Source organism: Podarcis melisellensis (genome assembly GCF_964234715.1).
Source record: "Podarcis melisellensis genome assembly, chromosome: 3".
In the NCBI taxonomy this organism is placed as follows: domain Eukaryota; kingdom Metazoa; phylum Chordata; class Lepidosauria; order Squamata; family Lacertidae; genus Podarcis; species Podarcis melisellensis.
The window spans coordinates 100,114,207-100,129,477 of NC_138530.1; the positions used below are offsets into that span (position 1 = coordinate 100,114,207).

Consider the following 15,271-nt stretch of genomic DNA (forward strand, 5'->3'; position numbering starts at 1 on the left):
GGCAGAGCTCAGTTTCTTAGTCTTAATCTGGAGCTGGTCCTGCCTTTTTTCCTCATCTACTCTTCAGAAAAGCAGCTGACACAGGCCTCCAGACTGCTCACATATCCTCCAATATTTCTCTGATGAAAATAGGGAAGTTCTGTTCAACAACAACAACAATTTATTTACACTCGACCCACCTGACTGGGTTGCCCCAGCTGAAATAAATCTGGGAGTGTCCCTGGAAAACAGGGACACTTGGAGGGTCTGTCATCAGCAGGGAAGTCCTGTGTATTTGACCTTTTCCTGTATTTTCTAGCTAGCAGCTGCAGTGACTTCATGCTCAATGATAGAAGGATTTGGGCTGAATATACCAAGAGCACAAATGTTTGTCTTCAGTGCACCTGGATACATTTACCCAAAACTGAGTTGCATCATATTATACACTACAAGCATGAGAAAACTACTCCCATTTTAATTAACTGACTGATTGTAGGTGAAAACTGTTACGAAAGGCAAAGCAAGTGTTTATTTCTATTTAAACTAGGGAGATACAGATAGGCTGTTCTCTTGTCTCAGAAGGTGGAGCTTCTGAGCTTTTATAACCTTGAGCCACACAAATTCAGGCCTCACTCTGCTTGAGAAGAACTTTCACATGTCCAGCAGGACTTCCAGCAGGTTAGTATTCTAAGGGAGACAATTCCTTTGGAGAGTTATATAGCTCAAGAGCAGCACCCTGGACAGAGGAGTGGTGCAGGGAAAATATCCAAAGACCTCACCTCTGCCCAAAGGTTTTATTCTTCTTACCAGCAGAGTACTAAAGGTTTGCAGGGGTGAGGGGCACTGTAATCATCAGAACAGAAGCCTTTCCTTTTGGACAGACTAAAGGCAGGAGCTGGGCAGCAGACAGAGTTCTAAAAATTAAATAGGAGGATAGATTTGATTGCACTTCAGAGGAAAAAGGAGTTTTGGGTAGGCACAGGAGACTATTCCTATGTAGCACCTTTAGAAAGCTGGGTGGCACTTGAATCTAAATACATTAATACTAAAGATGCTATCGAAACAATAACATAATTTCAAATAATATGGTACCACATGTCAAAAAATATATAATTTTGACCTTTTCTCCCACAACAAAAACCCATCTTTAAAAATCGGGAAATTTAACTAGAAAAAAGAAATGGTCATATGGGAGAGGTGGATGAATTTGGGTATATTAATGTTAGACCAGCTGATAAACGAAGAGGATGAATTTTATACATATTCTATTTTAAGAGACAAATACAGATTAGCTACAAAGGCTCACTGGCAATATCTCCAGATAAAACACCTGCTAATCACCATCTACGGACCAGCAGCTTTTACAGCCTCAGAGACCCCAGAGATATTGAAGCAGCTGATTAATTCTTATGCAAAAAAAAAAGCCATCCATCAACATAAATAAATCTTTGTTACTAGCAAACCAATTTGATATACAGGTATTGAGGGAGGAATGGAATAAAGGATTGGAAGTCTCAATTTTGACCACACAGTGGTGAACGTTTTAAAGTGCTATAACAAGGGTGTGTCTGGACCTTAAATTGAGACTCATACAACAAAAAATAATATTTAGAATATACTGGACCCCATTATGTTTGTTTAAGAAGGGGCTATCTAAGGTATCTAACTGTTGGGGATGCAAGAGGAATAATGCTTCTCTAAAACGTATTTTTTTCATTGTCCTATATTGAAATATTTTTGGCAGAAGGTAACTGAAACTATCAACAGAACTGTACGGAACAACTTTACATTTACAGAGCAAAATATCCTCTTGAATTATATACCCAGCACATTTTGTGACAATACGAGATGACTCTCTGTGCCCTTGCCATGGCAAAAGGACAGATACTGATGAATTGGGAAAATAAAAACGCGGCTCCCTTCTACGATTGGATTGAAGACATACAAACTTTCAACATATGAACAACTTGCGTATGAACGCAGACTTCCCATGGACAAATTCAACAATATTTGGAATCCATTCTTACAAATGCTGTAATAGGTTAGGATCTGGTGAAGTACAACAACAAATTTGTAAAGTATACTGTTTTGGGTTTTCTTCCCCTCCCCCCTTTACTTTCCCTTCTACATGGGTGCTGTTTCTCTTCCTCTTTTTCTCTCTTTTCTTCACGTCTCACCATGTTTAGTGCACATATTTTTTTTTAAAGGGTGAAAGGAGATGCAAGGCAGTTGATGGCCATGGCAATGGTGCGAGTACAAGGGGGGAGGTGCCATTTTGTTTCTCTAGGAGCAAAGACAATGGCCATCTGATGGAGGTTAAATAGTCATGGATGTTTGGGAGGACGGGTTTAACTCTTGTTTCCTATTTTATCTGTGCAATACTATGCTACATCTGCTTGCGCTTCGTGATTATGAAATTGAGTTGTTGTTTTTTTAAAAAACCAGAAGGCTTTAGTATGAAATCCTTTCTTGCTGTAAGCGATCACCAGAGCACCATTTTGAACAGTTGTCCTGCTCTGCAGTGGTTTCCCTATCAAACATGACCTCTCAATCTCCCTCTCTCTGTCTCTCATCATAACAGGAAAGCAAACACTTAGGAACATGGCTGGGAAACCTAAGCTTTACTACTTCAATGGAAGGGGCCGAATGGAAACCATAAGGTGGCTGTTGGCTGCAGCAGGAGTCGAGGTTTGTTTGTCTTCAGAATTTCTCTGAGAAAGCACCTTTCCCCCACCCCCCAAAAAGAATGAAGGGAACTGTTGTTTGTTCAAGAATTGGGATAAACTACACCTCCCAGGATTCCTCGTGGGAAGTTATATGCTTTCCAAGAGCTCTAAATGTATGGTGTGTACAGAATCTCCAAGTGTCCCTGTTTTCCCTATTATTATTGGAGAAATGTTGGAGGCTATGGAGTTATCTGACTCCCGAACTGTCTGAAGGCAATCCTGTATGAGGAAGTTTTTTTTAAAATGTTTGATGTTTTCTTATGTTTTTATATGTGTTGGAAGCCACCCAGAGTGGCTGTGGCAACCCGGTAAGATGTGGTATAAACAATAAAATTATCATTTATTGGTGTTTTGCGACTTTGACCTGTTGCAGGACCTTAGCCAGACCTTAGTAGAGCATATGCAGGGTTCCAGAAAGCAATCAGTTGCAGGCAGGATGGACGAAGCAGGAACAAATGCTGCTACTAGTAACTTGGTTACTTTGATGTGTTTATTATTTACAGCAGACTCTACAAGTTACTGAGGACGTGGGTGGCGCTGTGGGTTAAACCACAGAGCCTAGGATTTGCCGATCAGAAGGTCGGCAGTTCGAATCCCTGCAACGGAGTAAGCTGCTGTTGCTCGGTCCCAGCTCCTGCCAACCTAGCAGTTCAAAAGCACATCAAAGTACAAGTAGATAAATAGGTACCGCTCCAGTGGGAAGGTAAACAGCGTTTCCATGTGCTGCTCTGGTTTGCCAGAGGTGGCTTAGTTATGCTGGCCACAGGCCAGCTGTACGCCAGCTCCCTTGGCCAGTAAAGCGAGATGAGCACCGCAACCCCAGAGTTGGTCATGACTGGACCTAATGGTCAGGGGTCCCTTTACCTTACCTTACTACAAGTTACTATATACAAGAACAAAAATGGATCTTAACTAGCTCTCTCTTAGCAAGCTCCAAACAACTCTCAGAACACCACACTGACCAACAACACATACCAGTCAGTAGGTCATAAATCATTATGCCTGTGTGAGACTTCAACCAATGGTAAAGCTGTTCCCAGGCTTCCATATCTCCAGGCAGAATTACTCCTTTCTGCTCAGTCATCCTTGGCTGTCTGCCAATTCTTAATTGACTCTGTGTGAAGCTGAACAGAATAACACGTAGTCAAAAATCCCACATCATTATGGAATGGGACGTCCCTATTTCATCGGAAGAATGTTGGTGTGTGTGTGCATGTAGACTAAGAATCCATTTCTGGCAGTTTCTAATTTTGGTTCCAGCCCTACCATTTGCCAGGGGGAAGCACCTGCCTCAGGCGGTTGATTTTAGCTATCCTGGAAAGGGCAGCAGATTGTTGTGTTATTTCCATTCATTATTATTGTACTTTTACTGCTAAGGAGGAAGAGACATGATTGTAGGATTTTTTACGCTTCGTGTGCTAAGGTAATGTGACCAGCCTGTATTACTAGTATCTACCTTGATTTCTGCATGGGAAACATTTGCAGTTTTGTCCCAGACAGAGGGGGAAAAGCTGGCCCAACTTTCACACCCAGGCAACTGCTTTTTGTTCCCAAAAAGTTGACTGTGAAAGGGGAGAATACTTAAAAGGTTTTCATCAAATTTCCTTCAGTAGTTTAGAAGTAGTATAGAGCCTGAAATTATTTCATGATGCACCTGAAATATTTTGCCTCTTTTGTTTTCTAGTTTGAAGAACAACTTATTGAGGTGAAAGAAGATCTGGAAAAGTTAAGGCAGGGTAAGTATGTAATCTGAATGTTATATGAGAGAGAGAGAGAGAGAGAGAGAGAGAGAGAGAGAGAGAGAGAGAGAGAGAGAGAGAGAGAGAGAGTTTTATATCTTATATGTTATAACCCAGTTGTGGACTGGGTATTTTCCTATCCCTAGTCAGATCAGAATAGACCTCCTGAAATCAGTACACATGACTAATGCAAGTCTGTTGATTTCAGTAGGTCTGTTCTAAAAACGACTTTATAAGATACAACCGATAGAAATGGGTATAATTTCTATTTATTCACCTCTCAAGACATTTACAATGATAAGCACACAAACCTCAGGATTGCAGTGAAGCCCTACCCTCCTCCTGTCCAGGTTTATGGCAAACCTCCAATTGAAGTTAATAGAGCAGGGTAGATACTCTGTACAATATGAAGAACAGATAGCCAACTCACATGTGGACAACACTGAGTTCAGTGGGACTATCTTCCAGGGAAGGGTATATAGGATCTCAGCCTCAGTAGCAGGTGTTTTCTAAATATACTTGTTTCTCCAGTTCTGCATTGTGCAGTCTCAGTTATGTGTGCACACTTTAAGGCAAAAATATGTGTGAATACACTGTTGTGATCTGGTTATATTACTTTTATATACAATGTTGTCATCTGGTTATTTTGCCACTCAACTCTGCATACTGAAGAATGGTTTGCTTGTTTTTTTAGCTAGAGAGCAGAATGTAGCTTAAATAACATACAAAACTAGTTTCCAATGTGTGCTTGCTGTACAGATGTAGCACATGTTCTGCAAAAAGGTTTTGAGGGGAAAGCAGAGGCAAACATGATTATCGCAAAGGCACAATGTAAAAGTAAAGACTCAAAATCAAAGCATGGCTTGTGAGATGCTCCTGAAAATTTACTTTCCATAGTCATTACCTGGGAGGATGGATTGATTTTTCACTTTCCTTTCACAAGGTGGAGACCTGCTCTTTCAGCAAGTGCCCATGGTGGAAATGGATGGGATGAAGATGGTGCAGACCCGAGCTATTCTCAACTACATTGCAACCAAACACAATCTCTACGGGAAGGACATGAAGCAGAGAGCATGGTACTGTAACATTCCTTTAAGTTTGGTTCATAAATGCACGTTTTGGTTTGCTGTGTATGATTTAAGAGGAAATCTCTGGTCTATCATATGATCTACTGATGACTTATGAGTCAGTACGTTTCATCTCTACTGTCAGATTGGGCAAGAAAGGGTCCAGCATGAGCTAATTCGACCTCTCAGTCCCAGCAAAATTCAAATTCCTTTGAAATCAACGTGGTTTCTCCAAAGTTCATACTCTAGTCTTTCATGTAATCCCAGTAGCCTGGATCACTGGAAGGCATTGTATTTTTCTTTTGCAGATGTATAAATCTGAGTTTTGACATAAGGCTCTTCCTTAGAAAAAAGTGTAGCCATTGAAGATAATAGTACGCCAAGAAGATTATGCATTAAAAACACAGAAAGAGGCTCTTTCCAAGGAAAAATACCCTTTCTCGAACACACCAGATAATTGCACCTGTTTATCTGCTGGGATATCACACATTTTGTGCCTGTGATGCTACTACAATATTCATTGCCCCTCTCCTCCCTGACACGTTTTTGGCTCTGTTTGTTTTACATTATCATTATCATTACTGCCACTGCTACTGCTGTTGTTTTTCTTGTAATTATCTGAATAACTGAGATGAGGAAACACCTTTCTACTATTGACAAATGAGTTTTATTATAACCATCACATTTCCAACTTAACAAAGCAATTAGCCTGCTACCGAGTGATCCAGTCATGGCAACATTCTCTTTCCTTCAGGATTGATACGTACTGTGAAGCTACTATGGATATGAATAAATCAATAACCATGCTTCCCTTCAAGCCAGCTGACAAGAGGGAGAAGGCGTTTGCAGACATTATTGAAAAAGCCACCACCAGATACTTCCCAGTCTTCGAAAAGGTACGAGGCGAAGGAGGAATGAAACTTACAACGCTTTTAAGAGAAGTCACCTAGGCTCAACTGCAATGTTGATAGGACTGCTTGGTCCAACATAAAAACATAGAAGCATAGAATTGTAGGGTTGGAATGTTGGGAATCATTCTGCATAGAAACAGTAAAGATGTTTGTACCTTTAAGAACTGTTTATGGGAGCTTTGGGCAGATTGGATACAGCTGGTCTTGGCTACAAAAGGGGAAAAGCTTCAGTTTAAACTTTGCCTGCAGAAAAAAACACCCACAAGCTTTGCTGTTTGTTGTTTTGTAATAAAACCTTTATTTAATTTGGTTTTACACCAGTCTCATGGTGTCACAGTCTCTGTCATCTGCCACCAGTGGAAAATCCCCCTCTAATATGGAAGGGACCACAAGGGACATCTATGGCAACCCCTGCAAAGCAGGAATCTTTTTCCAGCATAGGATTCAAACCCATGGCTCTGAGATTAGGAGCCTCACATTCTTACTGACTGAGCTACCATTTCCTTATTCCTTGCATTTTCCAAACTTCTAATAGCAACTCTTCAGTTTTAAAAAGCTGTGTGAGAGAAGACCAGGAATCACACACAGTATTCATTTATGACATGAACTTCTTATCTCAGCTTCTGCACTGCCCCATGGAAGCAGTGATTTGGGGGAAAGTGCTCCATCTTCTCCTTGTTAGGCAGTCGTTTGTTGGAACTCATACTTCAGAAATTATACAAATCCTCTTCCACTCATGATGCAATATTATCCGGGTGTTAGATAATTCAAAAGTGGTCGGAATACACATTCTTCTTTTTGCATATTTTTGTGTATTTACCTAAAGCGTTCTCAATATATTTCATGCTGGCCACATAACCCAGAAAGCTATCTGTGGACAAACGCCAGCTCCCTCGGTCAGAAAGCAAGATGAGTGCCACAACCCCATAGTTGCCTTTGACTGGACCTAACCATTCAGAGGTCCTTTACCTTTTCTTTTTACCTTAATTTATGCTCTGTAGGTCTTCAAAGATCATGGGCAAAATTTTCTTGTTGGAAATCAGCTCAGCAGAGCGGATATTCAATTGCTTGAAGCCATTTTAACAGTGGAAGAGCTGAAGGCTGATATTCTCACCAAATTCCCTCTTTTAATGGTAAGTAACACCATTTCACAACTTATTATAAAAGTGAAAAGATAGGGAGTGAACAGGTTCCCTTGCTCTTGTAAGTTCTCATTAGCTGCCAGGTCAAGAATGTCAAATCCTCCAGATATTGTGCAATGCAGCTCCCATCCACTCTGATCATTGGGTTTCTACAAGCCATTTGTGAATTAAATGTAGACACATACAGGTTAACCCACATACGATTATAAGCCTGCAATAGAGCTTAAATGTTGACCTCCCTTTTCAAAGGGACATAATTGGGTTTTCAGTAGATATGAAGTTTCTCGCTTGTAGTTTCATTATTGACCATGAAACTGTTGTAACCGTAGATGACAAATGATTATTTGGGAATGCCACCATTTCTCCTTTTCTCTTCTAAAATATTTTGCTGTCTCTCTCTCTTAGGCTTTTAAAGAGAGAATAAGCAACATACCTACAGTCAAGAAATTTCTGCAGCCCGGTAGCCCAAGAAAACCACCAATAGATGAAAAGGGTATTAAAAAGGCAATGGAAGTTTTCCACTTAATTGACGACTAGCATCATAGTTGATGCACTATTGTAGCCACAGGCAAAGCGCTAAAACTGAAATGGGACAACACTGTTTCGCCTCAGCAAGCTGTCCTGAGTTATAAAAGAGTGCTTAACTGTTAACAGATGAAATAATAGTTTAATGGGAATTGTCTCATTTCATGTTGTTCATTTACTTGGAGCACAACCTCAGTAAAGCCCTTTGATTCCTTTATAACAGGAGTTTCTGCAATAACAACTCAAATAATTTTTTGCAAACACTATCCTCACTTAAGCACACATGATGCAGGCAATAAGAACTCTGTTTCTCTTTATTGTTTGTTGCTGTTGCTTCAACCATCAAGGTCATATCAATCACCGGAAAAAGATAAAAAAATATACAACCCGTACAATATACATTATTAAAACACAATATCTATCTATCTATACAACTAATACAAATAGGGTGTTGTTGTTTTTCACGCCAAATCAATTGTTTACCAGTCTACCATGTTATCCTCAAGGAATGTTCTTCTCAGTTTTCGGGGACTATTCCTGATATAAAACAGAAGCTCCCCAAGATTTAAAATGCCCCTGTGTGTTTGGTGTATATATGTATGTATGTATGTATGTATGTATGTGCTTTGGTGGTGGGGCACACAGCATTGCATGGCAACGGGCACTTCTTCCAAACCCGGACTTGGTTGTTTTATAGGTTGAGAAGTTCTGGAGCACTTCACTGTTGTACCATTAATTCAGCCAAGAACTATACTTGCATCTTCAGCCTCCAGTTATATGGATGTGGTGGGCCACTCAGTATGCTTACTGAAGCATAAGCAAAGCTCTAGTATGGCACTTTTATTCTTTGCATATCTAAAACACCATTGTCTCTGGATTTCTATTGCAAAAAGTCTAAATCACATAGGAGGCCCACATTCATGGATAAGCCTTTTGTGAATTAAATTTAGGCACAAACAGGGAACCTACCCATGATTATAGACCTGCAGTGGAGCTCGAATGTTGACCTCCCTTTCCAAAGGTGCATGCCTGAAATAATTGGGTTTAGTGTACGTATCAAGTTTGAGTAAACATAAAGTTTATCACTTGTAGTTTCATTATTGAATCATAGTAACTGTAAGTGGCAAATAATTACACTTACTCTCACTCTCACACACATTTCAAAGTATAATATCCTAATAAGTGTAAATAAATGACAGCCTATGTTTTAGTTCCAAAGTTTTAACCACAACTTTTCATGATTCATCCTATCAAACTAAGATCAGCCCAATCCTCCCATTTCATCAACAAGTACCGCCAGTGCTATTTTTCTAGAAAAAGAGGAGCCAGAGCTCACCATGAACACCTCCCTTGTTCTTTTGCAGTGGCAGTGGTGCCCACCTGAGAGGTGCTGGACCTGAGTTCTGGCTGGGCGGGGGGGAGCCCTGCATGCAGATATACTCTGACTGAGATCTCAGTTCAAATTGGGTTCTGATTGCTTTAAGTTGGACTTTGACCAACCTGAAACTTCCATTAGTTGAAGCTCTCTTGATGGCTGCTGAACATTGCAGTTAACTCTTTCCCTTACTGCTAATTCCTTAGGGTAATTGGCATTTGACTCAGGCTCCCATTTTCTTTCCAAGCTTGTCATATTATGTGAGATGTACCGAATTTTTCGCTCCATAAGGCACACTTTTTTCTTCCTAAAAAGTAAGGGGAAATGTCTGTGTGTCTTATTGAGCGAATGTGTGGTCCCTGGAGCCGAATTGCCCAGGGGCAAAAAGCAGATCATGCTTTTTTTTTTTTTGAAAGAGGGAAGTGGGTGTTGAAACAAAGCCACTGATTGTTTGCCGATCGGGGAGAGATATAAGGGATGCTAGAGATAAAAGAGGCTGCCTGGGAGGGGGGAGGTAAAGACAGCGAACTTGCAAAGGGGGGAAACAGGAAGACTAAAGCAATAAGGAGAGAAATTAGAATAAAAGGAGGAGCAAAAAACTGCTCCTGCTAAGGAAAAGACACTACACTAAGGCAAACAAGAGGGAAGGGAGTGTTGAAAGGAAACAGCTGATCGGTGGGATCGGAAAAGAGATGAGGGATGCTAGTGGAGGCTGCCTGGGAGGGGAGAGGTAAAAGCCCATGGATCCTCAGGATTTTTACATTGGGTCACCCCAAATTCACCATCAGATCACATAACCTGTCCATGGCTACAGCCTGCACCAAAAAAATCACACACCCACTGTTGCCTGGGGCCGCAATGGTGCAAAAACATGGTTACAAAGCACAGATCCACATGGATCCTCAGGATTTTTGCATTTGGCCACCCCAAACTCACCATCAGATCACATGTCTGTGGACACAGCATGAACCACAAAAATCATACATCCAATATTTCGTTCAGAATATTTTTTTTCTTGTTTTCCTGCTTAAAAACTAGGTGCGTCTTATGGTCGGGTGCATCTTATGGAACGAAAAATACGGTATGTATTCTCAATTCATGACAAGCTTATACTAACTTTCATTCAAGTCAGGAGATCACAAGACTCTAGTGTCAAATATCGCTACATGCCACCCAATTTCCAAGCGGTGCGAGTTTCCAGGTGTTGAAGGCATTTATCCAAGATTGTGCTTCTTTGTTTGGCACAATTTCTGCAGATTATATTTTCCCTTCCTATCCCTGATATTACCTAATTACTACTGTTTATTAAATTCTAGTATTCCCGAACAGGCTCTATAACAGTATCATAGCCCACAGATGCTGTGTGTTGCTTTGCATGCATGGGGAGTCAGATTCTGTGAGCAGAAAATAATCCATTTGAGATGGGCTAATTTTACAGAATTTTACAGATAAATAAAGTAAATAATCCCCTTCATGGATCACTGCCTTGCCGTGGCGAAGGGGCTTGAAGAACTCAGAGAAGCTATGAACTATGCCGAGCAGGGCACCCAAGATGAACAGGTCATAGTGGAGAGTTTTGACCAAACGTGATCCACCTGGAGGAGGAACCGGCAAGCCACTCCAGTATCCCTGCCAAGAAAACTCCATGGACAAAGACAACAGGCATATAAAAGTTATGACGCTGGAAGATGAGCCCCTCAGGTCGGAAGGCGTCCAACATGCTACTGGGGAAGAGCGGAGGGCAAGTACAAGTAGATCCAGAGCTGATGAAGCGGCTGGGCCAAAGCCGAAAGGACGCTCAGTTGCGGATATGCCTGGAAGCGAAAGGAAAGTCCAATGCTGTAAAGAAAAATATTGCATAGGAACCTGGAATGTAAGAACCATGAACCTGGGTAAGTTGGAGGTGGTCAAAAATGAGATGGCAAGAATAAATATTGACATCCTGGGCATCAGTGAACTAAAATGGACGGGAATGGGTGAATTCAGTTCGGATGACCATCATATCTACCGTATTTTTCGCACCATAGGACGCACTTTTTCCCCTCCAAAAATGAAGGGGAAATGTGTGTGCGTCCTATGGTGCGAATGCAGGCTTTCGCTGAAGCCTGGAGAGTGAGAGGGGTCGGTGCGCACCGACCCCTCACGCTCTCCAGGCTTCGCGGACCTCTTCGCAAGGAGCGGGAGCACTCCGGCTCCTTGCGGAGAGTTGCCAGCATGCCGAAGCCTGCGCGCGCTGAGCTCAGCGCGCCCAGGCTTCGCGGACCTCTCCGCAAGAAGCCGGAGCGCTCCGGCTCCTTGCGGAGAGTTGCCAGCATGCCGAAGCCTGCGCGCGCTGAGCTCAGCGCGCCCAGGCTTCGCGGACCTCTCCGCAAGGAGCCGGAGCGCTCCGGCTCCTTGCGGGGAGTTGCCAGCATGCCGAAGCCTGCGCGCGCTGAGCTCAGCGCGCCCAGGCTTCGCGGACCTCTCCGCAAGGAGCCGGAGCGCTCCGGCTCCTTGCGGGGAGTTGCCAGCATGCCGAAGCCTGCGCGCGCTGAGCTCAGCGCGCCCAGGCTTCGCGGACCTCTCCGCAAGGAGCCGGAGCGCTCCGGCTCCTTGCGGGGAGTTGCCAGCATGCCGAAGCCTGCGCGCGCTGAGCTCAGCGCGCCCAGGCTTTGCGGACCTCTCCGCAAGGAGCCGGAGCGCTCCGGCTCCTTGCGGAGAGTTGCCAGCATGCCGAAGCCTGCGCGCACTGAGCTCAGCGCGCCCAGGCTTCGCGGACCTCTCCGCAAGGAGCCGGAGCGCTCCGGCTCCTTGCGGAGAGTTGCCAGCATGCCGAAGCCTGCGCGCGCTGAGCTCAGCGCGCCCAGGCTTCGCGGACCTCTCCGCAAGGAGCCGGAGCGCTCCGGCTCCTTGCGGGGAGTTGCCAGCATGCCGAAGCCTGCGCGCGCTGAGCTCAGCGCGCCCAGGCTTCGCGGACCTCTCCGCAAGGAGCCGGAGCGCTCCGGCTCCTTGCGGAGAGTTGCCAGCATGCCGAAGCCTGCGCGTGCTGAGCTCAGCGCGCCCAGGCTTCGCGGACCTCTCCACAAGCAGCGGGAGTGCTCCCACGGCTTGCAGAGAGCTGCCTGTTTGCGGGCTGGGGTCGGGGGAAGCTCGAGCTTCCCGCGCCTGGGGGGGGAAATAATTTTTTTCCCTTTATTTCCCCCCAAAAAAATGGGTGCGCCCTATGGTCCGGTGCGCCCTATGGTGCGAAAAATACGGTACTACTGTGGGCAAGAAACCCGTAAAAGAAATGGAGTGGCCCTCATAGTCAACAAAAGAGTGGCGAAGGCTGTACTCTACACATGGACATCACCAGATGGGCAGCATCGAAATCAGATTGATTATATTCTCTGCAGCCAAAGATGGAGAAGCTCTATACAGTCAGCAAAAACAAGACCTGGAGCTGACTGTGGCTCAGATCATCAGCTTCTTATAGCAAAATTCAAGCTTAAACTGAAGAAAGTAGGAAAAACCACTGGGCCGGTAAGATACAATCTAAGTCAAATCCCTTATGAATACACAGTGGAAGTGAGGAACAGGTTTAAGGATTTAGATTTGGTGGACAGAGTGCCTGAAGAACTATGGATGGAGGCTCGTAACATTATACAGGAGGCAGCAACGAAAACCATCCCAATGAAAAGGAAATGCAAGAAAGCAAAGTGGCTGTCCAATGAGGCCTTACAAATAGCGGGGGAGAGAAGGCAAGCAAAATGCGAGGGAGATGGTGAAAGATACAGGAAATTGAATGCAGATTTCCAAAGAATAGCAAGGAGAGACAAGAAGACCTTCTTAAACGAGCAATGCAAAGAAATAGAGGAAAGCAATAGAATGGGAAGAACCAGAGATCTGTTCAAGAAAACTGGAGATATGAAAGGAACATTTCGTACAAAGATTTCCATAATAAAGGACAAAAGTGGAAAGGACCTAACAGAAGCAGAAGACATCAAGAAGAGGTGGCAAGAATACACAGAGGAATTATACCAGAAAGAAATGGATGTCCCGTATACCCCAGGTAGTGTGGTTGCTGACCTTGAGCCAGACATCCTGGAGAGTGAAGTCAAATGGGCCTTAGAAAGCACTGCAAATAACAAGGCCAGTGGAAGTGACGGTATTCCAGCTGAACTATTTAAAATTTTAAAAGATGATGCTGTTAAGGTGCTACACTCAATATGCCAGCAAGTTTGGAAAACTCAGCAGTGGCCAGAAGATTGGAGAAGATCAGTCTACATCCCAATCCCAAAGAAGGGCAGTGCCAAAGAATGCTCCAACTACCACACAATTGCACTCATTTCACACGCTAGCAAGGTTATGTTTAAAATTCTACAAGGAAGGCTCAAGCAGTATGTGGACCGAGAACTCCCAGAAGTGCAAGCTGGATTTAGAAGAGGCAGAGGAACCAGAGACCAAATTGCAAACATGCGCTGGATTATGGAGAAAGCTAGAGAGTTCCAGAAAGAGATCTACTTCTGCTTCATTGACTATGCAAAAGCCTTTGACTGTGTCGACCACGGCAAACTATGGCAAGTTCTTAAAGAAATGGGAGTGCCAGATCACCTCATCTGTCTCCTGAGAAATCTCTATGTGGGACAAGAAGCTACAGTTAGAACTGGATATGGAACAACTGATTGGTTCAAAATTGGGAAAGGAGTACGACAAGGCTGTATTTTGTCTCCCTGCTTATTTAACTTATATGCAGAATTCATCATGCGAAAGGCTGGGCTGGATGAATCCCTAGCCGGAATTAAGATTGCCGGAAGAAATATCAACAACCTCAGATATGCAGATGACACAACCTTGATGGCAGAAAGTGAGGAGGAATTAAAGAACCTTTTAATGAGGGTGAAAGAGGAGAGCGCAAAATATGGTCTGAAGCTCAACATCAAAAAAACGAAGATCATGGCCACTGGTCCCATCACCTCCTGGCAAATAGAAGGGGAAGAAATGGAGGTAGTGAGAGATTTTACTTTCTTGGGCTCAATGATCACTGCAGATGGTGACAGCAGCCACGAAATTAAAAGACGCCTGCTTCTTGGGAGAAGGGCAATGACAGGCCTAGACAGCATCTTGAGAAGTAGAGACATCACCTTGCCAACAAAGGTTCGTATAGTTAAAGCTATGGTTTTCCCAGTAGTGATGTATGGAAGTGAGAGCTGGACCATAAAGAAGGCTGATCGCCGAAGAATTGATGCTTTTGAATTATGGTGCTGGAGGAGACTCTTGAGAGTCCCATGGACTGCAAGAAGATCAAACCTCTCCATACTGAAGGAAATCAACCCTGAGTGCTCACTGGAAGGACAGATTGTGAAGCTGAGGCTCCAGTACTTTGGCCACCTCATGAGAAGAGAAGACTCCCCTGGAGAAGACCCTGATGTTGGGAAAGATGGAGGGCACAAGGAGAAGGGGGCGACAGAGGACGAGATGGTTGGATAGTGTTTTCGAGGCTACCAGCATGAGTTTGACCAAACTGCGGGAGGCAGTAGAGGACAGAGGTGCCTGGCATTCTCTGGTCCATGGGGTCACGAAGAGTCGGACACGACTAAACGACTAAACAACAACAAAGTAAATAATAGGACAAAAAGTGTATTGTGCATTGACGACTAATTGACTAGAGGTTTTTCTCCCAGTGTCCGTGTGACTGTAGCACAGATGGATTTGTTTCTCTGTGTGGATACATATATTTGCTATTTTTAAAACTTTTCACAAGGGTCTTTTGTGCTGCGCTGTGCTGTGTAACAGAGTAGCATAGCTACGCTTCAGGAATGTGAAAAGGCTGTAACTCAGCACTGGCC

General features: G+C 43.7%; 1 protein-coding gene across 1 annotated transcript in view; it reads left to right on the forward strand.

The window, feature by feature from the left end:
* The first annotated feature begins 514 nt into the window (after nt 1–514).
* The window catches only part of LOC309366320 (uncharacterized protein), a 33,936-nt gene continuing 19,179 nt past the window's right edge, over nt 515–15,271 (forward strand). The window contains 7 exon segments of the mRNA XM_081904771.1: nt 515–657; nt 2,561–2,667; nt 4,390–4,441; nt 5,388–5,520; nt 6,266–6,407; nt 7,424–7,555; nt 7,970–8,100. Of these exon segments, the coding sequence (XP_081760897.1) occupies nt 2,581–2,667; nt 4,390–4,441; nt 5,388–5,520; nt 6,266–6,407; nt 7,424–7,555; nt 7,970–8,100 (677 nt within the window). The 5' untranslated portion in view covers nt 515–657; nt 2,561–2,580.